Below are 9,702 nucleotides of genomic sequence, written 5' to 3' on the forward strand. Positions count from 1 at the left end.
TATCAAGTGATTCTGTTGGGTATAATCCTTATGACTGAAATTTTTCTGCTTTTGTTGCTGAAATTTTTTTTGTGCGAGTTGGACAGATCTTCTGACCAGGTTTTACATTTCTCTTTGTCACAGCCTTCAATTATTTTGCTGTTACATTAAGTACCCATAAACCCTTTTTTACAGAATGGTTCTTTGCGCCAAACGGCTTACAACAGAACTTCATACTTGTCCGAAAGTATTACTTTGTGATGAAAGCATATTTGTGCACTTTCAGCAAGACAAATATCACTTCTCTGTTTGAGTAATTCTTGTTGTTCTACTGAAAAATTCTTTAATATGTTTAAAGTCTTGTTGATGTGTGTATGTTTTCAGATGACACGCAGAATTATCTGCAAAGGCCAATGCTACATGACACTGAAACATCTTTGATATCCATTAAACAACAATTCAATTTTTACTTCCAATTGCCTTCACTTTCACTATTTGGTAATGTAAAAGTTCTGTATACTTCAACTGGGAAAATTAAACAGTCATAAATAATGAAAACTTTCGTACGGAATTTGGGAATAGAACATAGAAAAATTTTAATGACCAGATACAAATTTCTAAAAAATAAGACACATTGAAATAATTTGTATGTATAGAAAAACGTGATTATGTAGTAACAATAACAGATTTTACATCATTTAAAAAGCACACATTAAATCTGAACTCTTCATTACACAACAGTGTGCTTCAGAATCACTGTTCCAACAAAGTGAGCTCTTCTCAATGGTACCAATAAAAATCTGATTTGAGAGATCCCTTTTGAGATATCATGTCTTGAAAATGAGCCAAAACTGATTGATTAAATTTCTGGGTAGATGTTGAACTTAGACAACTCAGTTCTTATTGACCAGTCTAGGTGCCATTTGTAGAGTTTTTTGGCAAACTGACAGGCTACAGATGAATAAAGAATCTGCTTCAGAAAGTTATTCTTTTAGTAGTTACAAGCTGATAAGGTATTGTCAAAACTTGTAATGACAAGAATTATGAGCCACTCTGATAGCACATTATCATGAACTTACCAAAATTCGATCTTTAGTTCTACTATTGTACCCAAAAAGTTGAACAGAATCACAAAGCTTCAGCATGACAGATCTCTCAGATACCAAGCAATGGTAAAACATAGCTGATGAATTATTCCTTTAAGTCAAAAACCTAGCCTTTACAGAAATGTGGCTAGCGGCCCAACCATACTACTTATGGAGCTGTAATTTGGCAGTGCTTCATGAAAGTTCTACATGTACATCCCGTAAAAATTTCATCAGTATTGGAGAGGGTCCAGTGGGGACCCTCAAGCCACTTGAAATGGAACGACCTGCACATTTTATGAAAAAATTTAAATTCTGTCAGTGGGATGTATGAACCGACATCGCGCGCCAGATCTGGCTCGCAGACCATTGTTTGGCAACCCCTGGTTTAACCAATGGTGTTAATGAACAAATGCATTGTGTATGGTGAATGGCATTTTCCATGCCGCAAATTCAATCTGTACAAACTGTTCTGTATGTTGTTCTGGTATGGAACCAGCCACGAGGACAAGGGATGGCTGTAGACCTCACACAGTCCTCACACCAGATATGGGAGCATGAGTGTACCAATGAGTAATACATAATACTGAAACAAGTGTGCAAAGAATAAGAGTTACTGAAGGCATGGAACACCTTCTGGCTTACTCAGTTCAGTGCAAGCATTAACTTTGTTCATAGGTAAGCAGCTAATCTGCACAGACAGAAGAAGTATATTATCACAATTTGATATCCATGTGTAGATAAATGGAATCTGCTGAGCAATCTTGAAAGCAAGATGTTAGATTAGCTTCAGTATCAGTATGTGGGAAGGAATTACATGTGACAGACTCGCAGAACCATACTCTCTGCTGGACATACACTGAAACACCACGGAAAATGGTATAGGCATCTGTTTTCAAATAGGCCTACAGAGATATGTAAACAGGCAGAATGCAGCACTGTGGTCGGCAACTTCTATATACGACAACAAGTGTCTGGCACATTCCGAGATCAGTTACTGCTGCTACAATGACAGGTTATCAAGATTTAAGTTAGTTTGAATATGGTGTTAAAGTCGGCACATGAGTGATGGGACACAGCATGTCTGTGGTTGCAATTAAGCGGGGATTTTCCCATAGGGGCATTTCAAGAGTGTACCGTGAATATCAGGCATCCGGAAAAACATCAAATCTCTGACATCACTGCGGCTGGAAAAAGATCCGGCAAGAACAGGACCAACGACATTCAACATGACAGACATGCAACCCTTAAGCAAATTGCTACAGATTTTAGTGCTGGGCCATCAACCTGCGTCAGCAAGTGAACCACTTGACGAAAAATCATTGATCTGGGCTTTGGGAGCCAAAGGCCCACTCATGTAGGCCTACTCTTGATGACTGCATCACACAAATTTTATGCCTCGCTTGGTCCCATCAACACCGACATAGAACTGTTGAAGACTCGACACACGTTGCCTGGTCGGACACATCTTGTTTCAAATTGTATCAAGTGGATGGACATGTATGGATATGGAGACAACCTCGTGAATCTGTGGACCTTGCATATCAGCAGGGGACTGTTGAAGCTGGGTGAGCCTCTCTAATGGAGTGGGGCATGTGCAGTTTGAGTGATATGGAACCCCTGATACATGTAGAAATAACTCTGACGTAAGTAAGTAAGCATCGTGTCTGATCAACTGTATCCATTCATGTCCTTTGTGCATTCCGACAGACTTGGGCAATTCCAACAGGACATTGCGACACCCACACATCCAGAATTGCTACACAGTGGGTCCAGGAACACTCTTAGGGGTTTAGACATTTTCGCTGGCCACCAAACTCCTCAGACATGAACATTATTGAGCATATCTGGGGTGCCCTGCAATGTGCTGTTCTCCTCCACCTCATACTCTCATGGGTTTATGGATAGCCCTGCAGAATTCATGGTGTCAGTTCCCTCCAGCACTACTTCAGACATTAGTTGAGTCCATGCCACGTGATGTTGCACACTTCTGTGTGCTTGCTGTGGCCCTACATGATACTAGGCAGGTGTACTAGTTTTTCTGGCTCTTCAGTGTATAATTACCAATTTCTGGTTGAAAAATTACAAACGCTATTGGACAACGTTACCCTTCCTAACAGACAATGGATGTCATTTTTGCACAATGGGGATCAACTGAAGTGTCCAATATCACTTCACAAACTCACAAGCACACTGTCACCTTCCAGCATAATGCTGCACTACAGATCCGTATGTCACACCACTAACATTTCATATTCACATTTGATTGACTATGCTACAGACGAATCTGTCAGGGACAAGGTACATTCCAAAATGTAATATATATGCAAAAGAAATATTGTCAGTATTCCTCTCTCTCTCTCTCTGCCTAGACGCATATGACACCACATGCCACATCGTCATTACAGTTTGGAATGAAGCCAACATCTGATTTCAGTCTGTTCTGTCGACACCATAATGGGGTAGTACTACAATATCTACATCTTATAGAACAGACTCTAATATGAATGTTTAATGAGCAACTGATTGGTCACTTAAGTCCAGAGGCACTGCCTCGGCATTCAACTGACGTTAATCTCTTCCGCTTCTAACTATGGACACATTTAAAAGCATTTGTGTATTTCATGTGAACTTTACGTGTGTGTGTGTGTGTGTGTGTGTGTGTGTGTGTGTGTCTGTGTGTGTGTCCCAAGTGTGTGATCACACCTAAGGGAAGCCATTTGTGTCTGCAAGAGTTTCTCTAAGAGGGAGAGCAGAAGAATAAGAACGAGTGGCAAAGGACACACACTGTCAACAAATAGGTCATTGTGGCAGTATTTGTTTCCAGAAGTACCGGTATGTTTATAGGACTTTTTCCCTAGTTATAACCACTACTTTTATCCTGTGAAAACATGGGACACTTAAGAAAAAGTATACATCAGTTCTAGTAAATTGTAACATACACCCGTATTCACATCTCATTTAATTTTCTTCCAAGATTAATTGCTAATACACTCAACAAGCACATGCAAATTCTATTATGTATTTCAGTTTTTACTCTTCCACTTCCCCATTGAAGATGAGTACAAGCGCTACAAATCATAGTTGAGAAAAATACTAAATAATAATCTTTTCAAATAACCTTATAAGTTATAATTAGCAATAGATATTTTACCTTCTTCAGGGCTTTCGCTCTTGCAATGCCAGGCAAACCTCTATCAGTTTTCGATGACCGGCCGATGACATTACTCTTCTGTCTATTAACATGTACCTCAAATGGATTTAACACTTTCTTTTTCACTGTATCTTTCCTAGTTGTTTCAGAAAGTCCTTTCTTTTTGGCAGTCTTCTTATTCTTTGCCATCTTATACAACACACAGCAATTGCGTGAGGGCACTTAATCTGGATTGCACTTGCTTTGCCGTCACAACACTGTACACATAAAAACCATCGTAAGTTCCGTCTGTCACAATAACCCACAGAGCTATAATCAGCCAACAACCAACAGACGCTTGCCGTTGTTTACAAAAACACACACACGTGCAGCTTTCCTTAACAACATCAAATACTATCTCTGCAAAGTGTAAACAATTGACTACTGTAATTTCAGTCCTGCCAACATGTTAGAATCCCCCCAAAATATACAAAAGGATCTGAAGAGAATTGCATTCTACGAAGGAAAATTGAGATCGAGAAGTTCAATAATGTAACTACATCAACATCCATACCTACCAAAAGTGCATGGCAGACAGTAGTTTCCATGTACTACGTATATTTCTTCCGCTTACAGAACGAGGAAAGTAGACAGCTTAAATTCTTCTGTACGTGTTTCAATTAACTTTTTTCTTCGTAGTCTCCGTGAGAGAGATTTTCTTCATAGCATTTCTTTATTGACCCCGTAAATCATGATTTGGTACATAGTTCTCACGTACGATACGGATCAAGATAATAAATACAAAACATAACATGACTTTGCAATAATAATTTAATACACTTTGTATCTAGGAAACAAATAACGTGTTTTAAGACAATAAGTATCGTTAAGAATGTTTGATCGAGTATTCTATTTTTTTCATATTGCTCCAAGAAAATCAGAAACACATTGAAGCTGTGGTCAAGCCTTAGGCATACTATTTCAGTTTTACTTTCAACGTATATAAATGATATCATATGCTGGCACAACACAATGCCTGTACAATGAACTCCTATTTTACAAATATTGATAAATATTTGTTGGTATTTAGGGTAGGTGGGGATTAAAGTACACATTTTTTGATTTACTAAAAATCTGGAAAAAACTTGCAGCAATATCATATCAATTACACGTGCAACCCATGGACTTTTACAACTGCGAATTCTCCTGTCCTTATAAGAGAACTATCTTCTAAATCAGCTTCATGCACCGAAAAGTTCATGTCCAGGTCACAGCTACTGTAATGCAGAGACATCTTTGTTTTCAGTTCCGACGAAGACGACGTCGTTTTAACAGTAGAAAATTTCAACTTACACTGATTAGCCCAAACATTATGAGCACTGCCCACCGCAACGTTGGGGGCCGCGTGGTGGCGTAGCGGACATGTGAGGCGGTAACAAAAGTATGTAAGCAGACTAGGCACGTACAGAGGATCACCCTAGCGAAGATATGGGCTGCAAATGGGGAAGTCCATTACGTAGAGTCTTTGAAGGAGTATCTTGAAAACGGTGAAGCTGGTCGAATATTCACGTGCTACTATCATGAGCTTCTATGGAAAGAGGGAGAACAGTGAAACTGCCATTTGGCGCTAAATTGTTGGACGTGTACGACTCTTCACAGAACGTGGGGTCAAGAGGCTTGTTTGCTCTGTAAAGTGGGATAGATGGTGACCTGTAGCATCTCTACCGAAAGAGCACAATGCGGGTACATGCACAAGTCTTTCAGACCACACCATTTATCGTTCATTGTTGAACATGGAGCTCCACAGCACAACACCCCTTTGTATTCACGTGTTTACCTAACGACAACCGAGCGAGGTGGCGCAGTGGTTAGCACACTGGACTCGCATTCGGGAGGACGACGGTTCAATCCCGCGTCCGGACAACCCGGTTTAGGTTTTCCGTGATTTCCCTAAATCGCTCCAGGCAAATGCCGGGATGGTTCCTTTGAAAGGGCACGGCTGACTTCCTTCCCTGTCTTTCCCTAACCCCATGAGACCGATGACCTCGCAGTTTGGTCCTTTCCCCCAAAAAGCCCAACCCCCAACCTAATGACATCGTCAATCACGACTGCAATGGGCACGAGACCATCGTTAGTCGAGTGTTGATCAATGGAAAAGGGTCGGCTCTTTATGTAATTCACATTTTTGCTACACTAAGTTGGTGGTCGTCTCTACAAACGCCATCTTCGTGATAAACGACGGCTCGAAACGTGCAGCGCGCCATGGACGCAGCCTGGCGGGAATAGTATTATGCTATGGGAGACTTTTCTCCTGCACTTGAGTGGTACCTGTGGATACACCGACAGCTGCGAACCACCTGCATCCCTCCGTGCTTGATGTCTTCCCCGACAGAGATGTCATCTTTCAGCAGTATAATTGTCCATGTCTCGGAACCAGAATGGTGCTACACTGGTTTGAGAAGCACTATGGTGAACTCACGTTGATGTCTCAGCAGCCAAATTCACCTTATGTGTCGCTATCGGGCACCATCACAGCGTACACAATTCAGCGGTCCTTTATTTACGGGAATTACGTGATCTGTGCGTCGACATCTAATGCCACATTCCTTCCCAAACCTACCAACAAATTGTCAAATTCCTGATATGCAGAATCAGTGATATATTTCGTTCCAAAGACGGACAAACACGCCATTAAGCAGGTGGTCATAATGTTTTGGCTTATAAGTGTTCTTTTACTCGATCTATGAAGGGCTTTCTTTTTCTTCTCCTCATCTAACGTCTTCTTTTCATCAGATTCCTCCTCCTAGATTGCCTTACAAGGGGTGGAAGTTAACAACTATGATGAATGCCCTTTCAAACTCTTCCATTTTATTTGAACTTTTGGAAGTGAAATTATTTTCTCCGGTGGTAGCAAGAACGCAATCGATGTAAGATTGGCAGAAAAAGAGGATGTACTGGGAGAGGAGTTAGCATGGCAAGTAGCAGATTATGAGTTTGAAGAAGTTAGATGAGCAGATTTCACTTACAATGGGAGATGTTGTAAACTGCCTTAAAAAGCCTGAAAAAATTACAGTCAAGTGGCTGTGTCTTATTCTTGCTATGGGATGGCAAATGTAGCATGTGTATGCAGATATCTTTGGCATACAAAATAGCCTCCAGCCTTGTAGAGGAGACTGATTATCCAAGATTAATAAAACCGGTTTTTTGACTGCGAGATTTGTAAATTTTTGGTAATGAGGAAGCCATATAATAAATGTTATTGTAGCCATGTGACCTTTGTCAGATATAGCCATATCACATCCTGTTGGAGCTACCGTTTGAGTAATGGATTAAGTCACTTCCATACAAAAATGAAGAAGGTTGGAATATGGTGGTCTGTAGCACTCATGGAGCAGGCAACAGTGAATATTTGTCCTTTCGTGCAGCCACTGATTTCCAGACATATCTCTTCCCTATTGGAGCAACACGTTTAGAAAGCTTATTAGGGACATTTTGAATGCTCGTCTCATTCATATTGTAAACACAATCGCGAAGAAAACCATACTTTGCGAAGACTGCTTCCAGGTTGTCAAAATATTTATTTAATTGTGTCTTTTTAAACCCCACCACGTGTGCTTCAGTGGTTTTCCGGCCCATTCTAAAGGACAATTTATTTCTTTTCATAAAATCACGACTGAGGTCTCTACCAATGAATCTTTTTCAGCTGGAGACCTATGATGTATACTTTTTTTTCGCCGAATTCAAAAAATTAAAGTAATGTTCTGAAAGTGAGTGTACAAATACTTTTATCCTGATGATGACGACGTTTGGTTTTGGAGCGCTCAACTGCACAGTCATTAGCGCCCATACAAAGTCCCAATTTTTACATAGTCCAATTTTTTTGCACAGTCCAATGTAGCCACTGTTGCAAATAATGATGAGGGTGATGACGAAATGATGAGGACACCACAACACCCGGTTCCTGGGCAAAGAAAATCCCCAACCCAGCTGGGAATCGAACCCCAGAACCTGTGATCCTTTATCCCGAGAAATCTAGTGTTGAACAATTGTTTGTTCTTCTTCACTCCTTTTGCCGGTTTTAAAACCTTTCTTAAGGCAGCCTCTTAAAAACGATAATTTTGGATGCTTGCCACACTGAGCTCCTATTTGCAGTAATGGCCCAGAGCATGATGGTAGAGTGGCTTTGTTAATGGGTGTTGAGATTATGTTCTGGTCCGTTTTTGGGAAAAAAATGCTGCTATGGAAGAGGTGATTATATTCGAAATGTGTAAAGAAACATAGGTTTGTCTGAGAAACCCTCTACCCACTGAAAAAAACTTCTTGTTTAAGGTGCTTCATTTTGAGAAGATTTGTGTTTCGTAGATACGTAGGACTACAGAAAGTAAGTTTATATGTTGTCGCATGTGAAGACCATTGCGCAAGAAGTTTAGCACACCCATGCGGAGTGGCAGTGCGGTCTGCGGCGTCATGTCTTGGACTGCAAGGCCCTTCCCGCTGGAGTTTCGAGTCCTCCCTCGGGCATGGGTGTGGTGTGTGTGTGTGTGTGTGTGTGTGTGTGAGAGAGAGAGAGAGAGAGAGAGAGAGAGAGAGAGAGAGAGAGATAGTTGTTCCTAGCCTATGTTAGTTTAAGTAGTGTGTAAGTCAAGGAACCGATGATGTCAGCATTTGGTCGATTAGGAATTCACACACATTTGAACATTTTGAAGTGTAGCACATTGCCACAAGGGAATATATGTTCCATGTTATTTGCAGACACTGTTCTAATGCGGTATGGAGAACAGGTGCATCACAGTGTAGGACTGAAATGCATGAAAACTGAAATGTGCTCCAAAACTGAAGTACGCAGGACAGTATAATTCTTATAGGCAGAAGCCTAAATTGCTCAGAGTTTCACTGTGAAATTCTGGCGGTATACAGACCAAGTACAATGTTGTGTCTGGCCATAATGAAATGGTGGCGACAGTTTGACCAAGGCTGCACATATAGGGGTGCTGCTGATCAGGAAGGAAGGCAGTCGACTTTGACCACAGAGAACAATGTCCTAGCAATTGAGGCAGAATATCTAGGTGGTGTGGGGGGGGGATGGGGAGGGGAGGTTTTAAATTATTATGATGTTCACTCAGCACTTCTCGAATGGCATCATGACCTACAAGTTGATCTGTATCGTTAAGGAACTGGCAGTCTGGTAGAATGTTCCAACCATTGTTTACAGGGGCTTGGTTACCAACCTGATAAATAGTGTTATGTATCAGTGTCACCTTGAAGTGTCGTATAGCATTCAGTAAAAGTTACATGGTCTGCCATAATATTGTGTAACTTACTTTTTGAAGTCCCCTCTTGTATAAATAAGATGGGGCAGTATATTGAGATTTTTCAATACAGGGAGTGTCAAAAAGATCTGATGATTTTAAAGTACAAATAACACATATATTAAGAGTGATAAAAAGTGTTTGATTGGTTATTACAGAACGGTGCTAATGGAAATTAAAGAAAATAACATTGGAA

General features: G+C 40.7%; 1 protein-coding gene across 1 annotated transcript in view; it reads right to left on the reverse strand.

Moving 5' to 3' along the window:
* LOC124606959 (nucleolar protein 14 homolog) overlaps positions 1 to 4,604 on the reverse strand; it is a 52,175-nt gene extending 47,571 nt beyond the window's left edge. Inside the window, exon 1 of the mRNA XM_047139097.1 lies at positions 4,219 to 4,604. Coding sequence (XP_046995053.1) covers positions 4,219 to 4,407 — 189 coding nt within the window. The 5' untranslated portion in view covers positions 4,408 to 4,604. The remainder of the gene's footprint in view (positions 1 to 4,218) is intronic.
* Between the last annotated feature and the right edge of the window lie 5,098 nt (positions 4,605 to 9,702).

Source organism: Schistocerca americana, chromosome 3 (assembly GCF_021461395.2).
Source record: "Schistocerca americana isolate TAMUIC-IGC-003095 chromosome 3, iqSchAmer2.1, whole genome shotgun sequence".
In the NCBI taxonomy this organism is placed as follows: Eukaryota; Metazoa; Arthropoda; class Insecta; order Orthoptera; family Acrididae; genus Schistocerca; species Schistocerca americana.